Source organism: Dermochelys coriacea, chromosome 18 (genome assembly GCF_009764565.3).
Source record: "Dermochelys coriacea isolate rDerCor1 chromosome 18, rDerCor1.pri.v4, whole genome shotgun sequence".
Taxonomy (NCBI): Eukaryota; Metazoa; Chordata; order Testudines; family Dermochelyidae; genus Dermochelys; species Dermochelys coriacea.
The window spans coordinates 2,325,544-2,348,958 of record NC_050085.1 but is presented as its reverse complement, the minus strand read 5'-3'; the positions used below and the strand labels follow the sequence as shown (position 1 = coordinate 2,348,958).

General features: G+C 57.4%; 1 protein-coding gene across 6 annotated transcripts in view; it reads left to right on the top strand.

The window, feature by feature from the left end:
* The window catches only part of PHC2 (polyhomeotic homolog 2), a 141,679-nt gene that overhangs the window by 104,910 nt on the left and 13,354 nt on the right, over positions 1 to 23,415 (top strand). For 5 of the 6 annotated variants that reach the window (XM_038376925.2, XM_038376923.2, XM_043500098.1 and 2 more), the window contains 2 exons: positions 10,408 to 10,868; positions 11,216 to 11,381. In XM_038376925.2, coding sequence (XP_038232853.1) covers positions 10,408 to 10,868; positions 11,216 to 11,381 — 627 coding nt within the window. Of the gene's footprint in view, positions 1 to 10,407; positions 10,869 to 11,215; positions 11,382 to 20,466; positions 20,919 to 23,415 lie in introns of those variants that run through there. The other variant, XM_038376928.2, reaches the window with a different exon arrangement.

The window sequence follows — 23,415 nt, the reverse complement described above, 5'->3', positions numbered from 1 at the left end:
AGGGCCAGCCCCACGTGAAACCAGAAGCTGTTCAGCACTGCCTGGCGTGCAGGCCATGTATTCGTGGTGGGGCAGGGGGGAGGGTGTTTGGGGCAGGGGAGTGTGTAGTAGTGACTTGTGAAAGGAGAGGGGCAAGGGTACCGGGGGGGACTTTCTGGGTAACCCTACCCCAGAGAGCCCTTCAGAGGAGGGCAAGGGTTGGCCACAGGCCATTCTGGGAGGAATGGGGCCTAGAGCCAGTTGAAGACACTGAGTGAGCCAGAGTGACCGGAGCGTGGCACTTTGGCCCATTCCCTGTCTCCTGCCCCCATGTGTGCCAGGATCAGGCTGCAGACAGGAGCTGGCTGCAGGGGGAAGCCCCAGATGGAGCAGGGGCAGGGTCGGGAGAGGGAGAGCAGCTGAACAGGGAGTGGAGGCAGTTGGTGGGGCTGGGACAGGCCCAGGTAGTGGGTGCTATAACCAGCCAAGCTGAAGGAAGAGCAGCCTGAGCCAGGAGCTGGGCCAGCAGCAACCTGGAGGATAGTGGAGAACAAGGTGCAGGAGGAACCTCACACAGAGACACTTGGGTGGAGCCAGGCCTGTCAGACTGCGGACCCAGTCCAGCCTCAAGCGGAGTTAGAGAGCAGCTTGGTCGGGAGGAGAAGAGTGAGGCCTTTGAGGCTCCCCCCGCGCATGAGCTGCTCCCGTGAGCTCAGTGAAGGGGGGACAAGAGGGGTAGCTGGAGGGGTGCAGAGCTGCTCCCAGGGATTGAGAACATGTTTGATTGGTGTCGCAGCCTGGCTGGTTCTCCACTTTGTACTTACCCAGCGGGCACTGCTTTCTCCTGCCCGTGGGGCCAAAATGACATTCACTGCTAAGCCTGGGCTCTGAATTTGGAGGCATGCCATTGGGGCTTGGCTACATCCCAGGACATTTCAGAGGCTGGCACATGTCTTCCTGGCTGACTCTACAAGGAGTTTGCTGCCTGGTGTGTCTGGAGGACACCTGTTGGTGGTAGGTCACTGGATGAACATCTGAGGAAGCTGGAAGCTGCAGATTGTCAGCCTGAAAGCAAAATCCTCCCAGTGTCCTTTGCTCTGCACCACAGGGAAGGTGTTTGGGACTTAAGTTCCCTCTAAGATGTGCACATGCATGGCTGCGCACGTAACTCCCCCTGCCCTGGGTCTGCTGCACGGCAAGGAGACATGCCTCCCTCTCCCAGCTTCAGGGCTGCAGCGGGGAGAGATGCTCTCCCCAAACCCCAGTGCTGCTGAGGGGAGTCCTTTCTCCCCATTGCAGCTCCAGGGCAGCCTGCACCCCAAACCTCTCATTCCTGGCCCCAGCACAGAGCTCTCACCCCCCTGCACCCCACCCCCCTGCCCCAGCCCTGAGCCCCCTCCCACACCCTAAACTCATCAGCCCCACCCCAGAACCTGCACCCCCAGCCAGAGCCCGCACCCCCTGCCCTCCAGCACTCTGAACCCCTTGACTGCAGCCCCGCCTCACATCACCTCCATATTGGTGTACATAGCAAAATTCATTCCACACGTGGATGAGAAAAATTAGAGGGAACATTGTTTGGGACGCCTGGTTTCTGCCGAGGGCAGCTCTGATCTGCACAGAGTGGAAACCACCTTCAGTAGCAGAGGTGCAACGCTTTCTCGATGTAACTTCATCTCCCAGATTAGCTGCTGGGTTTGCAATGACAGCGAAGCCTCTCCATGGATTTGTGGAGGAGCGAACTTGGTGCATGGCAGGAAGCATTTTTTGGAATTAAGGAGCAGACTGCTGTCAGCACCAGTTTTGGTTTCCCATGATCCACAGCCACCAGTCACATTGCAGGCAGATGCAAGTGAGGACGCTGTGTGTGCTGCTCTTAATTTGCAGCCTTCTGCAGTCAAGGAGACAGTCACGTATGCCCGCAGGAAGGCGCTGTCCAGGGCAGAGCACAAGGACCTGCCTGCTAAGGGTTGCTGTCTGTTGGGACATTTACCAGGCATTTCAGAATCCCCTTACTGGGAAAGCAGTTGCTGTTGAGCACTGGCCATAGACCACTCCCTGACTGTGAATTTTCACCAGCCAGGGCAGGTAGGCTGCTAGTTCCTTTCCAGCCTGTGAGGGGGTGTTAACCCCACACCACCCTGAAGGGTTTAAAATGGCTCAAAAGGGCTACTTGGCAGGATGGGTGGCACCTGGGTGTGCTGTAGGCTGGACATACAGCCCTGATTGAACCTGGAGCCCAGCTGGGCAGGAACAGGCTGGGCTTGTATAAAGCCAGGGAGTGGAGAGCAGAAAGGGGCTGGAGGGGGAGAGAGTTGGCTGTCGCTCTCAGGGTTGAGAGAAAGGAGTAGGAAGGAACGTAGGGAAAAGAGCAGCAAGGAGTGAGGCCGCAGGGGCCTTAACTGCTGATTGTAGGGTGCCTGGGCTAGAACCCCATGTAGAGGGCAGCTCTGGCTTCCCCTTCCAGCCATGGAGGGGTGGCATGGCCAGGGGGGTGGACTCTGAAGAGTGCCTGAGGCAGTTTGTTTAGAGAGACTCTGACACCCCAGCAGGGGAGGAACTCTAGTGAGCTGGCCCAGAGCCAAGGCACAAAGAGGCAGTGCTGTGTGAGATTGGGAAAAGGGGGCTGAGACCTCCAGGGGTGGTGTCAGCCCAGTGGTGAGTGAGCCCAGATGAGCCCTAAGGAGGTGCCAGGCTGGCGAGTGGAGCAAAGCCTGTGACACTGCTCCAGACTGAGCATTGCCTGGGCACATTAATGCCGCCGCGGTGCTCTGCCTGAAGAGCTCCAGACCAGCGCTGGGATGTGGTGCCCTGGTATGCGAAGGGAGGCTGCGAAGGGAGGAGAACGGCTGCTGAACCAGGACCCCTTGGAGGAGCTAAGAGGGAACCCTACGGACAGAGCCAAAGCGTCCCAAGGAGCTTGGCCTGAGTTGCCTCCACAGAGGGGCCGGCTAGCGTGTCGGGCACAAGGGAGGGTGGGCAGGGGCCGCCGGGGAGCTGACTCACGCACCCCCAAACCTGCAGTCGCTCTTTCTAGCCAGGCTGGTGTCTGTGCATTCCCCTGCTGGGTGCCCGGGGCGGGGAGGGTGTGAGAGGGGCAATTAAGGGGCATTAGGCCTGAATTTTGTGAGCTACTCAAAGGCTGCCTGTGCCACCAGCTCTGGCCTACCCCTGTGGATGGCAGCAGACGAATCTTCCTGTTGCATTTCAGGCTGGGGCTGCATCTTTTCAATGGCACTGACCCATGTCTCCAGAGGCCACAGCTTCTCTTCCCTGCTGCCTGGCACCCACTGGCCTCTCCCCTGCCAGCTGTGTGCCCAGAGCCCATCACCCGCTGGCCTCTCCTCTGACAAGTGCTCTGTGTGGGGCGTTCTGGGCTGGGCCTTTCAGTGGTTCAGCCTCCAGGCAGGCCCCCGTGTCAGTCCCTGGGCCAGGCTCCCCTCCTTGGCCCACGGGGCCTCTCTGAGCTCTGCCCCAGCTCCCTAGGTGTATTGGGCCCTTAACTAGACTCCCCAGGGGCTCCAGCAGCTGCCTCATTGGAGCACCTTTCCTGGGGCCTCCCCAATGCAAGCGACTCCTCGTGCCCCCTGTGGGCTGGACCCCCAGAGCTGCCCAGTACCAGCCTAGCGCCAGCTTTACCTCGGGCCAGCTCCTGCTCTGTTGGGGGCTCCCTCATTACCCCCCTCCCAGAGCAATTGGATGCGTGGGGAGGGGCCCGCTGAGCAGCTAAACCTCCCAAGCCTGTCCTAAGGGGGCAACAGGGGGCCGGTGTGGGGGGAAGATGAGGGCACACGTGCTACTGCTTGAAGTGGGCTGGCGCCCGGCACTTGCCTTACTCTGGCGCTCAACCCCATTCACCCCCATTCTCCGTTTACTTCCCGTGCCCCCATTCACCCCATGTAATCCCATTCACCCCTATTCTCTGTTTACTCCCCGCACTCCCCCATTCACCCCATATACCCCTTGTGACCCCATTTACCCCATTCTCTGTTTACTCCCCATTCAACCCACACTCTGCCCATGCTGAGCCCTGTGCTCTCCTTAGGGCTCCCTCCCCCTCCCTCTTCTTCCCCTTCCTCCTCCTGCCATTATTGGCTTTGGCCTCTATTCTTCCCACGTGGTGTTGGTGGCCAATGGAAACAGCGGCTTTGCTGTGGGGTATAAATAAATAACAGCCTCAGCAGGAAGGGAGCTGGCAAAGTGTGGGGGGGAGCAGCAGCCAGCTCTGTGTGAGCACCTCTGACCCCTCTCCCCCGACGTGTTCTCATAGGCATGGGGGAGCTGGGCTCCTCCACCCTTCCCACTGGGGAGCATCCCCTCTCCAGAGCCTGGTGGGTTGTGTCTCTGTGGCCCCATCCTGGATGGGGCTTTCACAGGCTTGGCTAGTAGCCAGAGCAGAGACAATGGGCTCCAGGCTCTTGTGACGAGTGGGTTTGGCCTCAGCCCAGAGATAAGATGCCTCCTGCTGTGGGGGCAGCTGGGCTGCAGCTCCTCCAGACAATGACTGCAAACCTGAGCAGCAGCCCCAGCAGATCCCCCTGCAGGGGCTGTGCATTTGGGGGTCTGACTCAAAGCAGACCTGTTAATGGGGCAAAGCTGAGAGTGCCAAAAGCAGCAGATGTGCTCAGGTGGGCTGAGCTAGAGGTGGGCAGAGGGGGCTCCCTGAGCACAGATGGTACTTGGCTGCCTGTAGAAATCCCTCGTTGCTTGGAGCTGCTGGCGGGGATCTGGCTAGCTTGCAAGTGGCATGCTGTCTCCCAGACCCCTGGGCCTTGCTGCTTGCAGCCAGAGAGGCCTGGCTGCGGCGATCATTAGGGGATACTGTTACTGCACTTGTTAATTCTTTGCACCAACAACCTTGAATCATGTTACAAAGGTGGGGAAACTGAAAAATTGGAGCAGGTTCAGAGAAGAGCCACTAGAATGACTAAAGGATTGGAAAATATGCCGTGTAGTCAGTGATGAGCTGGCAAAAGCTGAAGAACCGGTTCCTTCAGTCGGCTCCGGGTCTTCGGTGGCACTGAAGGACCCCACCGCCGAAGTGCTGCCAAAGACCCGGAGAGAGTAAAGGGGACCCGGGCTGCCGAAGACCCAGGAGCACTGCCGGGTGAGTAAAAATTAAAAGGGATTCTCAGGGGAGAGCCTGCCCAGCCGAGAGCTCAGGACGGTCCCGCGGGCCAGATGTGGCCTGCGGACCGGAGTTTTACCCACCCCTTTAACAACCGGTTCTAAACGGCTTCAAAATTTAACAATCGGTTCGTGCGAACCGGCTCCAGCTGACCACTGCGTGTAGTTACAGACTCAAGAAGTGCAGTCTATTTCAGTTGTCCAGGAGAAGGTTAATAGGTGACTAGATCATAATCCATAGTGCCTACCTGGGAACAGAAATTTGAAATAGTGTTCTCTTCAATCTAGCAGACAAAGGTCTAACATGATCCACTGGCTAGAAGTTGAAGCCTGACAAATTTGAGATTGAAATAAGGCCAGATTTTAACAGGGGAGGGTAATTAACCACTGGAACAACTTACCAAGAGTTGTGGTGGACTCTCCATCACTGGAAATCTGGAAATTCGAGATTGGATGTTTTTCTAAAAGCCTACACCCTAGTTCAAACAGATATGAAGTCAGAGCAGTCCTATGGCTGGTAGTATACAGGCAGGTCTGACTAGATGATGCTACGATCCACCCAGTCTTCTGAACAGCCCTATCCATAGCTAAGAGGGGCACAGAATCCAGAATCCTTGATTACCTGGCTGCTGCACTAACCACACAGCCTGGGCTGCATGGCATCTTCTGTACCTTTGGTTAGGAGCAAGAGTTGTAGCTAATAACACTCTGAGGCTGAATCGGCAAAATAAATGGGTGATCTGGAAGGAGGGGAAAGGCTCCCTTCACTCAAAACTGTCCTGGGTTCTGAGCTGATGCACCTCTACTACACTTACGTTACCCCATGATACTATGGGGCAGCTTTAAACATGTTGAGAAAATGCTGGAGGCTAAAATGGGTTTGGCATATATTTGACCTAAACGGGCGAAGTGCTGCGGAAATGCTAATTTTATACTAATGAAGAGTGTGTGTGTGTGTATGTCACTGCCCTCTACTGGAACAGATCAGCATTGCTTGTGTGTCATACACCCCGTAAGGCTAACAGAGTTTTTTGGGGCTGGAGGTGGTGAGCTCCACCCCAGCTGTAGCCATGAAGTTGTGTGCACTAGCTGTGTGTAGCACAGGGAAAGTCGGAGAAGCTCGTGGATTGGCTACATTGCTGTTGTTATTACCTAGCCTGTGGGGCTGACGCCCACCCAGGTGGGACCCACTCTAAACAGTATGTGAGAGCCCTGGGCGCTGCCCAGCAGCGGAGAGTTTTGGAGCAGTGTGGCCCCACCCACGGTGGTGGGTGAAAGTGTTTTTAACAAAGTGTCAGGGCCCAGTGGGCTGGGGGTGCTGATCTCTGGATGGGGGCGTGGCGTGGGGTGGGGGGGTCTGTGTGCAGTGAGGCCCGTGCCCTGGTCCATGGAGAACCGAAGCTCCAGCTCTAGGGGCCTGGGGTGGGGGTGGGATGCTGAATTCTGGAGCTGCCCAGGGTCTCCCCAGCTTTCTCGCTCGCACTAGTAAATAGCAGCTGGTTTAGCTCCCTGGCACTGGCCCCACTTTGTCCCCATCTGTGCTTGGCCGACGGGACCTAGCCCCGCCGGCCCTGATCACTGACCTGGCAGCTTTGGAAACACCACCATCGCCCCTCCTGCGCTGAGGTTGCCATGGCAACTCCTCTTTTTTGTAGGCATTTCAAGCAGAAAGGCCAAATCTGCATTTAAAAAGCTGAGGGGGGTCATGGGGGGATTAGAGCTATAGGGCCTAAACACGACCCGGTCCTAACCCCTGCTCTCCCACGCACCTGCCCCTGCCTTCCCCAGGGCTAGGCGCTGGGAGCATCAGGAGGCAACTGGGGTGTCGCTGGATATCTCGCCTGGTGAAGGAAGAAGGGGATGAATTTGAGCCCCTGGCAGTGCAGCTCCTGCCTGGGCCTGGGTCAGGGGGACTTTGGCCAGGTCCACACCAGCGATGTGCTGGTTAGCTCTGCCAGCAAACCCTCTCACTGAACCACAGTTAGCCAGCCCGGGAGCGCTTTGGCTTGTCCCTCTTAGACCAGTTCAGACCAGTGAAATGAATAACGCCCCCAGGCAGGGACCCTGCCCCCCGATCCCTGCACCCACAGGAGCCGAGGTAGGGACCCTGCCCCCCAACACTTGCCCCTTGTGCCCCACATGAAGCTCATAGAGGGACCCTTCCCACTCAAAACCCTCCCCACTGCACTCCACATGAAGCCCAGACAGGGATCCTTCCCCCGACCCCTGTGCCCCCACGGGGTGCCCAGAACCAGGGACCTTCCCTGAGCCCACACCTCCAGCTATTGTAGGTTGCCAGACTGGTTTGTCTAATTCCAAAGTGGAGAGACCCCTTTAAAACCAGCTTGGCTAGTGTGAGCCCGTGATCTGTCAGTGATGGCACAAAATACAGCCAACCCCCGGGGTCCCCAGGAGCCTGCATGATGGCTGGGAGGGGTGACTAGGAGACAATAGCCCCACTCCACAATAGCGTGGGGTGTCCCTCTCCTTAGCTGCTGAGGTCAGATCATGTGGTGGCGGGGGTGGATCTGGTTCTCTGCCAGGCTCTAAGCCAACCTCACCTGCTCTGGGACTTTCTGCAACTGGGGCAGCTGAGCACACTGGGAGGGCTGAGGGGTTTGGCTGCAGGTTCAGTGCGGCCCCTGGTTCAAAACTCCCAGCTGTTGTGTGAGGACTGGATCTGAGGCCTCTGCCCTGCCCTTGCGCTACACCAAATCCAAATTGTCTGCCCCTTCTTCCCCCAACTCCTTCCCTCAGCTCAGGCCTTAAGGGCTCCCCTGAGCTGCCATGGCTGCGATGTAGCCTGAGGTCAGGTCTTGACCCCCCCTTGCGTCCCCCTGCCAGGCCGAGGCACAGAATGGCCCCCGCTAAGTGCTGGCGCCTGGAGCTCCAGCTCTGAGGACCATCTGCCGCAGAGGCACAGACTTTAGTTCCTGGCTGCTGGCTAATTGTGCAGTGGGTGGGCGGGCAGCTTGCAGCTGGAGGGGAAAGGCCAGAGCAGCAGGGTCTACCCTGAAACAAGGGCAAGCCCTTGCCTGGCCAGAGGCGACTGCTTTAACTGCTACGCTGCTGAGGACGTGTAAGCTCAGCCTCGGCTCCTCTGGGCCCTCCAGCCATGGGAATGGGCTGAACTGGGGTTTGCAAAGCTCCATTCCAGACTCAGACTTGGGGCCCGTGGGTTCCGAACGCACAACGTACGGGGGCATTTGGGTCACCGGTTCCAGTTCTGGCCACATCTCTAGCTCCAGCCGCTGGGCCCTCCTCAAAGAAGCTGTGGGCCCTTCCCAACTCCCTCACCCACTCTCAGAGGCAGCTCCCCCCACCCACTCCAGCCCCCCACCCCAAGCCCACAGACCCAGTCCGAGAGGCCAGTTTGGGAGTGGGTCTCACTGCCAGGGAGGCTGGGCTGGCTGAGAATCACCCCATGCCAGAGCTCTCCCAGTACCAGGCCCCTACTGGCCCCTCAGCCTGCTGTAAACAGCCAGTCTCCAGGTGTCACCCCCCTGGCAAGCTGTTCTGTGCGTAAAACCATCCCCAAGGCCTCCACTTCAGCTCTAGGTCCTCCGTTTAGATGCCCAGGTGATCATAGAATAGAATAGAATATCAGGGTTGGAAGGGACCTGAGGAGATCATCTAGTCCAACCCCTTGCTCAAAACAGGGCCAATCCCCAATTTTTGCTCCAGATCCCTAAGTGGCCCCTCAAGGATTGAACTCTCAACCCTGGGTTTAGCAGGCCAATGCTCAAACCACTGAGCTATCCCTCCTTGATGGGTGCCTGAGAAATGCCCTTGAGAGAGGAAGGCTGGACAGTGGGTTCCTGGCACATATAAGAGCCCTCAACCCTGTTCTAAGCACCGTGAGATCCCTTAGTCCTGGTGGGTGGGGACAGCATTGCTATCCCCATTGCAATCAGGGAAACTGAGGCCACAGACCATGGCATTGACCTGCCCAAGGTCACGAAGTGACAGAACTGAGATTAGCATCCCATTCACAGGCCTGTGCTAAATGCTCTGCTCTCCTGACAGCTGTTACATTTGGCCAAGTAGCCATGCAAATGCCCAGTGTGATCCCGTTTTTCCCCCTCATGGCTCCAGTTCCAGTGGGCTCCGTTCCCAAGTCACTGGGGAATGTTCCTAGCTGCCCAGAGGGCTCCCCCTGGGGTCCGCAATCCCATCTTGGTCTATCTTGCCTCTGCCCCTCACTGGGGATGGAGTCTGGGGTCGGTACCTGTCCCATCAGCCAGGTGATGGTGCAGAAGGCAGAATGGCTCCAGCTGGCTCCCCGGTGGCTGCACTATCTGTTGCAAGGCTGGCAGGAATCACCGTGCCTCTGTGCTGGGGAAGCCGTCCCATCGGGGAGCCGAGACATGAGGGAAAAGGCACCGTTTTACCTTGTTGCTTTCTGAGTGTTTCCTCCCTGCCAGGAATGGGGCAGGGTCTCACTCACACACAGCACTTTCCCTCCAGGAGTCCTAGGGATCCATTGTATCCCAACCCAAAAGAGACCTGTGCTTCTGACATGCAGAGAGATTTTAGGCAGGATGGGGAATTGTACTCTACTGAAGCTCCACCCCAAAGCCCAAGCTCTGCCCACAATCCCAGGATGGCCACTTATTTCAAAGTGTTTTGTGGTTGACAGTGATATCATTAGGCACCAGAGTGAACATCCACTGAGCGGACCGGTTCCCATTCCTCATGTTCCAGCCTGCAGGCTCGGCACACATCGTGCAGTGGGTCACATCCTGAAGCTTTCCCTCCCAACCAGCTGGGTTAGAAATGACCAGCCTGAGGGGCCAGGAGGCCAGAGGGAAGGGCCCTGGTGGCAGCAGCAAGAATTCAGCAAACGGCCTCTGTCCCCATGAGTGACATGGAGTCAGAGGGGGCTCAGGGTCCCTGTTTGCGGGAGACCAAACGGCACAGGGTCTGTGCTCTCCCCCTCATGCCAGTTCCCTGCCCGCCTGCCCCTTGCTAATGTGCCTGGGGGAGCAAAGGAGGGGCGCGCCACTTAGGCAGAGACAATAAAGCCACCGGAGTTACGGTCCAGTGCCTCATGCATCTCCCCAAGGGGAATCTGGCCCTGGTTGTGCATGGGAGGAGGGCAACAGAAGGAGTGAGGCACCTTGTGCCTGGGCACCTCGGAGGGCAGGGGTGGCTGTGCCCCAGGTGGGGCTGGCGGGCGTGACCAGCCCAGGCGTCTCTGGAACAAAGAGGCCAACGTTCCATGTGCGTGAGCAGGGGCTGCGCAGCTGGGAGTGCGAAGGCCTCCTGACGAACAGCTCAGTGCTGTGCTTCCTCCTCCAGCGTATGCCCAGCTGCAGCCCCACCAGCTCATTCAGCAGCAGAAGCAGATCCAGCACCAGTTTGTGATCCAGCAGCAGCAGCTCCAGCCCAGGTCTCAGCCTCAGCTCATCCAGGGCGGTGCCAACACCTCACCCCAGCTGCAACCACTGCCCCCGCCCACACCTAGCCTGGCGGTGCAGCCCAGCCTGCAGGTGCAGGGCCAGAGCCATACCGCCCCACAGGGCCCAGCCCCTCTGTCCCACCCACCGCAGTGCCAGGCTTCCAGTCAACACAAACAGAGTGCCAACCAGCCATACCAGCCTGCTCTGCATGCCCCTGGGCTCCAAGCCGTGGGCCCAGCCCAGCCAGCGCCTGAGGGCGGGCCTCAGAACGGACACCCCGGGTGCCTGAACCATGCCACACAGCGCAAGTTCCAGCATGCCTCTGCCGTGATCCTGCAGCTCCAGCCAGCCATCGGGACGGTGAGTGTGGCATGGGCGGGGAATGTGGTGCCAGCCACTGGGGGACATTGGGAGATTTGGTCCCGGGTTTGGGTTTGGTTGTGATTCGGAGGAGGAAATGTAGGGATCTTACTGTAAATGTTTGATTGTTAACAGTGTCCCCCTCAGCTGGATACAGGATTCTTCTTCACTTCCTGGCCTCAACTGTTGTGGGATGTTTCGGTGCGCTGTTAAACAGCCACAATGTTCCACCCCAGAGGCGCTCGTTTCATTGCTGGGCGACGTGTTGCCTGTGTGTGGAGGAGCCCTGGGATCACTCAGGGCACTGGCTGCTGTTACACTCTCCTTCTCCCCTGCCGCTCTGACAGCCTCAGCTCAGCATCCAGGAGAATGCCAGGAAAGATGGCCTTCCTGCTGATAAGAATCCAGAAAGTCTGCCAGCTCAGCTGCCTCCGCCACCGCAGGCTGCCCTGATGCCCCCAGCTGCACCCCCGGACCCAGAGGTCTCTGAGGGCAACAGGCCCCCTACTCATGGTAAGGAGCCTTGGCTGTGTAGGTGGGGTGTTACCAGGAGCGGCTGCCTTGCCTACTCCCTGCTCTGAGACATCTTGCGTCCTGGCTCAGACAAAGCGGAGGGGCAGGGCCCTGCTTAGGGAATGGGGCAGAGCTGGATTGCTGGGGAGTGTTCAGGGTGAAGCTGGGGCATGGGGGAAAGTTCCTGAGTGTGTTCTGGGCAGCACCTTGGAAATAAACCACACCCCAAGGGGCTTTGCAGCCTCACTCCCCTTTGGATCCCCACGTGCACTCCAGCAGTGCACAGGGCCTATCAGAGAGTCAGAACGGGAGAATGCCCTAGGCACAAAGATACTGCACGTGAGCTCCCGGTGCCCAGCCCAACAGGCGATGCCCCAGAGCATGCCACCACCAGGATCTCCATAGGCCACCCAGCCTGCTCTGACTCACGCTGGGGGAGCAGCTCAGCCTGCAGGGGATGTACATCTTCCTGTGCCCCCTTCTCCGGCTGAGCTCCAGGTGGAGAGAGAGGAGTGCCCGCACAGGGGGTAAGAGGAGCAGGGAGGACAAGGTGAAGAGCTACTGGAGGCTGCTGCCATTGGCAGCAGCTGCAGAGGAGAAGGCTCTCGCTGTGTGTGTGGGGCAGATAGGGGCAGCTCCCAGACTCCAGGGCATCAGACCTGGCAGTGTGTAAGTCCTTCGGGCTGGCCCCCGAGCAGTGGTGGTTTGGTGCAAAGCAGGTTCTTAGAGGAGGAGTTACTCTTCCTGCCGCCCTCCAAACACCATCAGCAGTCAGTGCCTGCCCGGCTAGAAGACAGTACCATGGCTCTAGGTGTCCTGGGGCGACTAGCACTAATGGTTGGTGCTGCGGCCGGTTCCCCGGTCAGTGACTCAGTCATGCGGTGGCTTGCCTGTGTTGTGATGCCAGCAGCATGACGTGTGCCTGGGCAGTAACACCAGCGGGGAATCCCAGTGCTGTGGCTGGCATGCCTGGGCAGTAATGATGGCAATGTAGCAGGCCTGCATGGGTGGTGGCATCAGCCCCATCACCAGGGAATGCCAGGGGTGCAGCAGGTTCCCTGACTGGTGATGCTGGTCCTGCCTTTACAGGGGAGCTGCACTGGTGCAGGTGCACCCGAGAGCTGGCTGCTCCCATCTCTGGGGAGCTATGGCCCTGTTCACCCTGCAGCACATGTTGATGGGAGCTGTGGAAGTGCCTCGGAGGGGTGGATTCCAGCAGCATGTTTCCCAACACAAGAGATGAGAGCGAGGTGCTATTGCCACATCTGGTCAAGCTATTGCCTTCCCCACTGCACTGAGTACGGCTGTTCTGAACCCGCAGTTGGCAGCTGAGAAAGTTCCCCTGTTTTCCAGCCTTGTGCTGTTTTAGGGCTACTGGCTGGGGTGGAACCAGCCTGAGGAACCTGTTCTAGGCCCAGCTCAACCCCAGGCCTCCTGCATCCTGGCTGTGAGCTGGTGTCTGGGAGCTGTGATGAATCCCTTGCTCCCTACCCTGAGCTGGGCACGGCTTGGCATGGAGCATTTTTCTGTAAGGCAGGAAGCCCGGGCAGAGACGTGCCCAAGGCACATCATTGCAGGGTGCTACTGCACTCCTTAGGCCCCACGTTTCAATCTGGCTGGTTTTATAAAGCCAGAGCCTTTGTCAGGATTTTATTTTGTTTGAATTCCAATGCAAACAGGTTGGGGGTCAGATTCCGCATTCCCAGCCCAGCCCTTGCAGCACTGTGCCAGGGCCCGGGAGCTAGTGGGGAACTGACCAGCCGGCCCATGAGCAGCAACAGCACAAATGGCAGGTATGTGGCAGGAGACTTCAGCCACCCTCTGTGCTGCAGTGAGGTCAGGGGACACAAAAACACAGGGCAGGAAATGGCCAGAGGAGCTGTCAGGCTAGATCTGTCCAGTCTAGTGTCACTAGCCGGAACCACAGCTATCTGACCACTCCCGTCAGTGGGGGGCTGCCACGTGCCGGGGGCAGGAGGGCTCCTCTCCCCACACCCAGTCATTCTTGTTATTCCAATGTCTGATCGTTCCCAGCCCTGGCTTGTCTTGAACAATCTGACTTGCAGCGAGTCAGCAGACGAGCTGGGGGTGGAAACGTCATGTTCCCCCGGACAGTCAGCCCCCGAATGCCAAGTGCCGGGGGCATAGTCAGCATGGGGCCAGCCTCATTAATGCCATCTGCCCGCTAAGTGGAGCCAGGCTCCCCTGAGACGCCACGCCCCTGGAATATTCTCCTGGACTGGAAAAGCCACAGCACAGCATGGACCCGTCTGTCAGGGTCACTGGGCTGAATCCATCCCCATAGCCTCCTATGGCACAGCATCTTCCTGCTCCTGTCGGGAGGTGACAGGGCTTCACAGCTGCAGATGCTCCTTGGGAGGAGCCTGTGTGGGATGTACCATGAGGGTGTGTGTCATGGAGGGGGGGCATGTTTTGGGTTATGGGGTTGTGTGCTGGGAGTGTGTTGGGGTGTGTCTTGGAGGGGTGGGGTTGGGTGGGTGAGTGGGTGTTGTTGTGGGGCTATGCACTGTGTGTTGGGGTGTGTAGAGCTCTTGTATGCAGATGTGGTTTGATCATCTATTCAACAAACGAATGTTTTCCATGTCATTATCCCATGTTGGAACATAACTGCCCCAGTGACTCCATCTCCCATACTTTGCCCGCTGTAGTGGGCATGGGGGGTTGTGCGTGTGGGGTGAAGGGTGTTTGGGGCAGTGTGCAGGCATGATCACAGAAGGGATAATACCAGGCAAACCTGGCACAGACTGGGGCAGAATGCCCCCTGCATGGGGATCTGCGACGGAGGAGAATTCCACAGTGTTTCCCTGGGCCCTGCAGCTTGGCCCAACGCAAAATGTGGGGAGACATTGCCGAGTTAGGCTGGTGGCCTTTCACCCCCCACTGTGCACTGGTGTAAATGGTGGCACGAGGCTCAGGCCATGGCATCTGGGCAGGCAGGAGAGATTGCTTCTCAGCTGGGCCTGGGTAGCAAAGAGCAGGTGAGAGCGAGCTGGGGTGAGGTCAGGTCGCAGTCACCACCTCTATGAAAGAGACATACCCAGTCTCCCTCATCCCCCCTCCACGCTTGGTCTAGGCCTGTGCCTTGTCCTTGGTCCCACCAGAGCGTGAACTACCATGGAGCAACCACTCCCTTTATTCTTGGCAACAGTTCTTTTCCCATCCCTGCCCAGCAGAGACCAGAGAATGGCTGGAATCAGCGCTGGATGCACTGTGCCAGGAAAGCAGGAGGCCCTTGTCTCCCTACGATTCCTCCTGAGTCTGAGCGCAGCTGGGACATCAGTGAAGCCTGGGGTTAGCGCTGCTCAGGTTGGAGCCCAGGGATAGGATGATTGTGGGCTCCACATGCACCCCCAGCTAGCCTGGTATTCCCCAGCATGGGCTCCTGCCTGCGAGGCCTGCCCCATTGCAAATAATACAGGAGCCCTGGAGTGTAGAAAGTCCTCACTCTTTGTTGCCAGCAACTTTGAAGGCTGCAGACTTCCCATGCTCAGGCAGGGCCCTGGGCACCCATTCACCTTTCTTTTTTACAGCACCCTGCAGGATCCCAAAGCACTGCAAGGTAGGGAAATAGCCTTATCCCCATTCTCTAGATGGGGAAACTGAGGTATGGAGCAGGGATCTGACTTGATTGAGACCAGACAGTGAACCCGGATAGGGAAGAGAACCCAAAACTCGTGACTTCAGTCCCTAACTCCAGTCACTCCTTTACATCTGTACATCTTTACATCTGTGAGCACTGAAATGCAGCTGCGACATGTCAGTTCACAGGAGTCCTTCCACAATAGTTTAGAACAGGAATCAAAGTAGAAGAAAGCAGTGAATTGAAACTGCACCTGGAGATGTAGGGAGGCAGGCTATAGCTAGCCATGTGGAATTTGGCCAGGATGCCCAGGCTAATATAATGCTCATGCAAAGTGCCATGGGACCTGCACTGCGGAGTGGCCAGAGCCTCTGGTGCATCTCTTGTTTGAAAGGGCCCAGCTCCTGCAAGGTCCTGCTGGGGCACTGGCTCAGAGTCAGCCCTACCATTTCCCAACGCCTTGGGCTGTTCTTTGAAGGGCTCCCACATCCTGACAAGAATCCACCCAAATGAACTCCAAACCACAGCCCAAAATAGCAGACTGGGGCTGAACATTGTGTGTCTCCAGCAACCAGCGAGCACGTTCGGAGTAGTTACCCTTTGAGACAACACCCCACTTCCCTGGGGAGCTGCCCAGTCTGTAGCCATGTGCTGCATAGCCCAGCTGGGAGAGCCCAGGGCCTAGAAGGTCCATGGATGGGGAAGCTGGGCTCACAAATCCCCTTGGGTTACAAAGGACAGCCCAGTGTGTAGTGGCTTCAGGGAATTCCCATCTGACCATGCCAAGGGCCTCTGGGAAATGCGTTTGGTGGGTCTACCCTTGCTGGCAGCCTCAGTAGAAGGCCGAGGACTGAGCTCCCTTCTCAGGCAGGGCTGAGGCACCTTGGGGGGGCAATGCATGGGGGGGAGCTTGCCTGCACTGGGGTTGAAGGGCAACAGGCTCCTGGTGCAGCCGCTGCGTCTTCAGACAAACGAAATGGAGCAACCCATCCCTGGCCTGGCTGGCTGGCTGAGCTCACAACTGAATTCAGGTGCAGCCTATGCAGGGACTGATCCCTTGCAGGGCTGTGCAAATCTGCCCTCTGATCCCATTGACATCCCCTCCCCGCACCACTCGCTGCTGGAGGAGCCTGTCATTAGGGGCTCAGCCCACACAGCTGCACATCCTTACAGGTGCTTCCAGGGTCCCTCCCCACACAATCCTAGCTAGCTCCCTTCTGCCTGACTCAGTTTGCTTGGGGGCCTGTCTGGCCTGGAGGGGATGCAGCATGAGGTTAAAGCCAGTGAGGGCAGATCAGGCTCAGGTGGACCTGGGGAGAGCAGGGGTTGCAGTGCTATCTCTTCAACCCTCTGATGTGCTCCAGCCGGGACATGGAGGGACCACCACTAATGCTGAGGGGGAAATTCATGTTACCCCATTCCTCTGCACAGGATGGGGCAGGGGCACAGGTGGCTTTAAGCCACGTTCCTGCTTCTCAAACCCCTGGCCATGCCCAGCCCCTAGTGTAACTTAGAGCAGCCTCAGGGCCACTCTCATTTATTCTCATTTCCCACAGCCCAGTGTCAGCCATGGGCAGCAGAGAACGGTTGGAGCACTCCAGGTGCACCCCTCCATGCCTGCTCAGCTCCCTTACAGCACAAGCTGGGAAAGGAATTGGCCTAGAGTCCTGACGGACATTCCATTCTGCTGGAGGGAGGTGGGTGCCATGCAGGAGGATTTCCCTGGGGCACCTTCAGGTCCCCTTTTGCCTCCAAAACAGTATAAAGGAACTGGAAGCAACAGACGCAAGCCCAGAGAATCCGGAGGATTTTTCCTGTCACAAACTGATGCTCCTATGGAGCCTAAAACTCTGGAATGTGCCCTCCTCTTAGGAGTCTGGTATGGATTCAGCAGTCCAGCGTAATTTGGAAAAAGCTCCTGCACCTCCACACTGTCCCTCTGCAGGGCAGGAGCAGAAAAGCCAGGAGAGTTTGATGTATTAGCCCATTATAACCTGTGGTGGCCATTTAAGGTCATCTGAATCCTTTTGCAACAGAGAGAGTCTGGGCCCCACTCCAGCCTGGGTGGCTATATTCTGCCTGTCTAGATCCCGCTGAGGTACCATCTAAAGAAGCTGTTTTTCACCAAAGTCGTGGAGAATGGGAGAGATGCTGGTGGAGTGGAGAGAAGCAAATGTAGTACCCAAAAGCGAGGAGTGATATTGGCAGTTACCAGATGGGAATTGAGCTTCCAAGCTGTTCTGTATTGCTGGAGTGGGACAGAATGTGGTTTCTGGGTAGACACTATCCTCATGTATTCTATGTCTTCCCACCAGTAGTTACAACGTAAAGAATTACTTCCTCACGCTGCTGCAGTGCTTCCCGTCCTGAAGGACCCAAAAGTACAGGACACAATAGCCTGGTCCAGTTCCCTTATGCCAGTCTAACTCCATAGACTTCATGGGAGTTAGTCCTGATTTACACAGGTGTACGTGAACTCAGAATCAGGCCTTCACTGAAATTCACACACGTCTATGATGGAACGATGCCACCCCCCTTTTTCCCCTGGCATAAGTGAGAGACCAGCTGTGGGCAAGGGGGTGGGGGCAAACTGCCTGTGTACTCCAGCTACCCCTGGCTGCTGGAATGGCCCTTTGGGGCCAGTGGGCAACTGGGTGTCAACTAGAGAAGTCTGTGAGCTGTTCTGATTTACACAGGGGGCTAGCTGCAGGACTGGGGAGTCACCAAGGTTATTTGCCCATCACCTCAGGTCCTTCACCAAGTACAGTTCAGACAGACTTTATCTATCTAATCTAATCCAGCCCCTTGTCTACTGAAAAGTGTTGTCAGAAGCTACCGGTGTGGTGCTCTGCTCGTGTTCGGTGATGATAACAGTCGGCTGCGTGCGTGTTCCTTCTGTGTGCTGTCCCAGCTCTGCGCAGATAGCTAACACAGCAGACCCCGAGAGAACCCCCAATGACCACAGACTCTAGTAAGATACGAAGGCACGTCGGCCAGGTTTATTGCTCAGACGAAGCACAGTGATAGTTCCCTATAGACCCTACAGGGCATACTACGAATTTGTGCTTCCTGGCAATGGACTCAGCTCAGTTGGTGGCGGGACTTTCCGCTACCCCCTAGGCCAGACAAAGACACCACCCCAGAGATGCATTCTTATACACAGGTACAAACAAGTTACATAACGCTCCTGACGTATTGAGGTGCAACTCCTTTATGTAACTATGCACCACCCTTCTACGTAGTGAGGTGCTGCCTCTCACCTTGTACATGTTGGTTCGAACAAAACAACTCTATCCATCATATTAGCCTTTTGCTCCTGTCCTTGTTATTTATGTGGATGGTATAAGAATGTTCTTGTACCATTTGTGTACAGTTCTGGTATCAAAAACACTTTAGATACATGTTTGTGCCACAGCATATCTTTATGCAACTTCAGCCTTTTCCTTGTCAGCTTCTGTGAGCAGAGCCTGCCTCTGGCTCACAGCTTCACTTTGCTTTCTGTTAGCAAAGTCTTGACCGTTACTTTAACTCAGGCCTTAGGTCTCATACCGGGCTTCTGATACCAAGGTTTTATGTTTTAGGGCCTCATCTTATTACAAAAAGTTTTGCCAGTGTATCTGGATATTTACTTAAACCACCAAAATCCGCTTAGTGTAGGTGTGTTCTATCATTATACCAGTATATCAGGGACCTGGCATCAACTATACGGGTATAAAGAAAAGGAGGACTTGTGGCACCTTAGAGACTAACAAATTTATTTGAGCATAAGCTTTCGTGAGCTACAGCTCACTTCATCGGATGATATAGTCACTTCTGTACCAATATAACTATCTACACGAGGGCTTTTAATGGCATAAATACGCTGATAACACTTTTAAGTATAGACCAACCCTTAGGATATTATCCAGCTGCCCATCACTGTAGTCTCTGGGCACCCTCCACATAAAACCAAGAACAATAGCCAAATCCCTGGTGGATGTCATGGTAACTCCGGCACCCTGTATATTGCAAACAGCGGTTTCTTTATGTGTGTTGCTAAAAATCACATGAAATCTTTGTAAGGGAAAGTGCTCGTAAAATCTCTGATTTGTCCCTCTTTCAGTGTCTCTCATCGTGTAGGCAATAACAAACATTAACATCCGGGGCTGCCCTTTGGTTACTTCTCAGTTTCTGTTTCACTTTGAGGTTCTCAGCTCTGCAGCCTTTGGGCTGAAAACTCTGCATGGGGAAGTTTAAAAAACATTGTCTCCACTGGAGTTCATATTTGTTGTTTTTAAGCCATGGAACCTGTTTCTGTTTGTGTTACAAGGTTTGCTTTATACGACCCAAACTGTGCAGTGCATAGGGATAGCAGAGGCCTTTCAACCAGGTGACGCCTGACCCAGAGGTCACTATTGTTCATCTAAAATAACAACCTCTTTATGTAGGAAGCACTGCACATTGTCACAGAGACAGTGTCCGCTTGCCAGGGTTGTTTCCTAGCAGTCAGGTTGGTGCAGGAAGCAATCGGAAGGCAGGATTCCAAAGACAGGGCTACATTACATTTATAATACACAAATATCCTGACTCAGTATATTTACAAAGTGCTTTGCAAGTCCAGAGCGCTCTGCAAACATTTGCTTTTACAGGTGGGGAAACTGAGGCACAGAGCAGCAAAGGGCTTTGCTCTTACACAAGGAACCAGTGTTAGGGCCTAGTTGAGAAATCAGGGGTCCCTGGCTCCCTGCCTTGTGCTCAGGCCCTCAGACTTGTACCTCCCACACTGACACCCACACAGGATAGGATATAGTGGAATGATCAAGTATGTACCTGCTGTCCGTGGAGGTGCCTGATTTGACATGTAGGGTGTGCGCAACCTGCTTGAGAATGGTGCAGGGGAGCGTGTCTGTGCGTGGCGTGCGAGTTTGTAGCACGTGGGGGGTGGGTATTGGGGGTGTGTATTATGATAGTTTATTCACGTTTGCAGGCTACGATACAATTTTAAACGCAGTAACTAGTAACACAGTTGACAAGCCTTAATAGCATCAAATTGTGCATCTCCCCCGCAGCCCTGCTAAAGTGCCGTGGAGACGTACCAGCCCCCGCAAAAGCCGGAGGCCCCCATCTGCGCCGTGCCGCCTGGGCACGAGCCGCTTCCCTGCGCCCCACCCGCCGCCTCTCCTGCCCGTGCCCGGCCTCGCGCTTTCGTGGCCACGGGGCTGGGGCTGGGGCAGGGGCAGGGCCCCGGGTCGCCGTCTGTGCCCCCCCCCGGGGCGAGGGGCGCGCTCCGTGCAGCGCAGGGGCTGCTCTACTCGCCCCCGCCCGCGCTGCCCCCCCCTTTGCTGCTCGCCGCGCGGAGCCAGCCGCGGGGGGCAAACCCGGGAGGTGGGCGGGGGCTGGAGGCGGGCCCGGGCCCGGGCGGCCAATGGCAGCTCTCGCGTGCGTGGCTCCGGCAGCCTTACAAAGGGGCCGCCGCGCCCTGCCCGCTCCCCCCGCGCAGGCTGCGCCGCCTCGCCCCGCGCCCGATCGGCTGAGCGCGGCCACCCCGGCGGGGCCGGCCCGGGGCATGCGGCCGTTCGCGCCCGCTGCCTGACGCCGCCCGGGAGCCGGAGCCGGAGCCGGAGCGGCGACGCGAGGGTCCGATCCGCGGGCGCCCCGGTGATGGGCGCCCTGTGAGCGCCAGCGCAGCGCCGGAGCGCCGGAGCCCGGGGCCGGCGGGGCGTTGGCGGCTCCTTTGTCTCGACCTCCGCCGATGCCCCGGCGCGGGAGGCCGGAGGCCGCGCTGGGCGCCCCGGGCCGGAGCTGGGCCCCCTCCCAGCCGTAGCGCCAGGGCGCAGGGAGCGGCCGCGGGGCTGGCCCTTTGTCTGAGCCGAGAGCTCGTTCCGGAGATGGGGCTCCGGGGGGGCCGCCCCCTGGCGGGGCCGCGGGACCGGCCGCTGCGCCGTTGAGCCGCCCAGGTTGGTGCACCGGAGACCCCAGCGCGGGGCCGCGCCGCGAGCTCGGTTCCCGGGCTCAGCGGAGCACGCGGGCGGCGGGGGGCGGCAGGGAGCCCAGCTGCCGGTGGCCGGTCGTTATGGGGGCGCAGGGGCATGGGCGTTTCCGCTCCTAGCGGCCCGCGGGTGCCTCCAGGGCCCGTGAGGGGGGGAGGCCGCTAGTCCCGGGCCGGACGAGTTGCCCCTCCGCCGCTGTGCAGCGTGTGAGCGATGGGGGAGGGTGGCTGTGCCCTGGGGCTCACGTGGGTCGGGTGGGTGGCCAGGCTGGTGGGTGGATTGCGTGTGTGGCGTCTGTGCGAGATGGAAACCGTAGCTGGCCCCGGCAGACTGGAAGAATCCAGATCCAGATGGAGCAGGTTGTTCGGGCAACGCCCAGACCTAGAACCTGCTGGAACCCGTGTGCGTGCACATTCCTGACCTGCCTTGCAAAGGTGCTGAGCATCCGTAGCTCCCGCTGACTTTGCCTGTCGCTGGGGGCACCAGCACCGTCAGGCATTGAGCCCCAGAAGTATTTAGCATTCAGTACTGATGCAGAGCGAGCCACAACGCCTACAGGCCCGGACATAATTAGGTGGCTGAAAACTCAAGAGCCAGCTCCTCACACCAACCTCCAAGTAGAGTGTGAATAAGCCACTCAGCTGAGGCTACCAAACTGTGATCAGAGCTGCATTGCAACCCATGCCGGGGAGCGGGGGCACGGTAGGGCCTGGTCCATAGGCCTAGTGAATTGGCATGTGCCAGGCCCCATTCTTCCCTCTGCTCCCAGCCTGGCATGGCCAGGTGGAGCGTAGTCAGAGTGTAGTTTGCAGTGCTGCTGCAGGGATGGTGATGGGAGAGGCAGTGAGTATGGGGTTTTCTGGTGAGGATTTCCTAGGCCCCAGAGGATCCCCGTTCTCTCTCTCTTCTGCTTCTGATCTCAGAGGGGCTGGTGGAGTCCCTGGAATACTCACTGTGTGGCAGGAAGGGGGGCTGGCTGCTTCAGGGGGTTAGTCTCTGGACTCTAGCCCAGACTGGTAGTGACAGAGGAGTGCTGTTTTCAAATCACTTCAGGAGCCTCTGTATGCAACGAGTTGAGGGGTCTCAACTGACAGGTGTCCACATGACAAGAAATCCACCCTTGCAGCTGTCACTGTTGGGGCTGCTTGTCTGGCAGCCTCTGCAGAAAAGAAAAGGATGATTGGGCCATGGAGGCAGCTCCCCTTTGCTCCTGGAGGGGGTACTTAACTCAGGGAGGAATGATGCTACTCCCCTTGCAGTGCATGGAGGCCTCTGGCAACTTTTTGAAACATGACATTGATGTTAAAGGGGTGTGCAGGAGAAACCAAAGGTCACCCCACCCCCAGCACTGACCAGCCTGAGCTGTCTGTAGCCACTCCGATTGCAAGTGCTGCTTTCTCCTAGGGGAGTGTTGCAGAGATGCCCCATCTCAGAACAGAGGGTTACCCCCTGCCACAAGCGCCCTTAGCACAGCAGGAGTCTCCCCTAGAGCATGGCTCCCCTAGCACCGGGACTGCACTTCCTCGGTGGCCAGAACCTTGTATCTTATCTCAACAGCATCAGTCCCAGCTGGGCTTTTGATGCAATTGATCTCCCTGGGCTGGAGCCGCTGGAGTCTCCAGTCTGGTCTGCTTCTGGACTTGCTAATACTTCTTCCATTGTTCCTGGAGAGGCCTGCCCCGGGGTCTGGGCTCCCTGTCCCCGGGGTGCCCTATTGCTTGCTTTGATCTGGATCATCTTCTTGCCCAGCAGCTCCTGGGACTTGCTTCCAGATCTCTCCATCCCCATCTGCCATCTCCTTTGGCCTTTGCTCGAGGAAACCCCTGAAGCACGTGGACTCCCTCCTCAGCCTGGCTCCTCGGGGCCATTGTTCTCCTTAACTCAGGCTCCCGCTTTGCTCCCATTCCCAGAAACCTCAAGGCAATCGGTGACCCTGAACATGTTTGTTCCTTCCTCTGTGTCTGTTATCTGTCTGTCTAGCCCTATCAGCAGCACAACCCATGGTCTGGGGGAATCCCTGTTGGGGCTGGACTCCGTGGACTCCTTGTGATGCGGAGCGCTTCGCCCAACCTCACAGGCTTTCCAGCCGTTTCCAGGCTCAGTCCATTCCCCCTTCTGGCATCTCTACTCACCCCACCTGCTGACCTCTGATCACACAGACCCTTCTCTGAAGGGAGACAGGGTTCTGGTGCCCCATTCTGTTGCTACTTCCTAGCCACCCTCAGCTGGCTTCCCTGTCAATCTTCCTTTTCATTCTGGGGCTGTGTGTCATTCCTCCTCCTTGACAATGGGCAGAGACCCTGACTCCTGCATTGTTAATCACGTTCTCCTGCCAGCGCTGCACCATCCCTTCTGCCCCCATGGGGGAAGAGGGCAGGATCTGAGTGTTTGAGAGGATCTGGCTGTATTTCAAGGAATCCCTGTTGAGGTTACAGGGACAAACCATCCCGATGAGTCGAAAGAA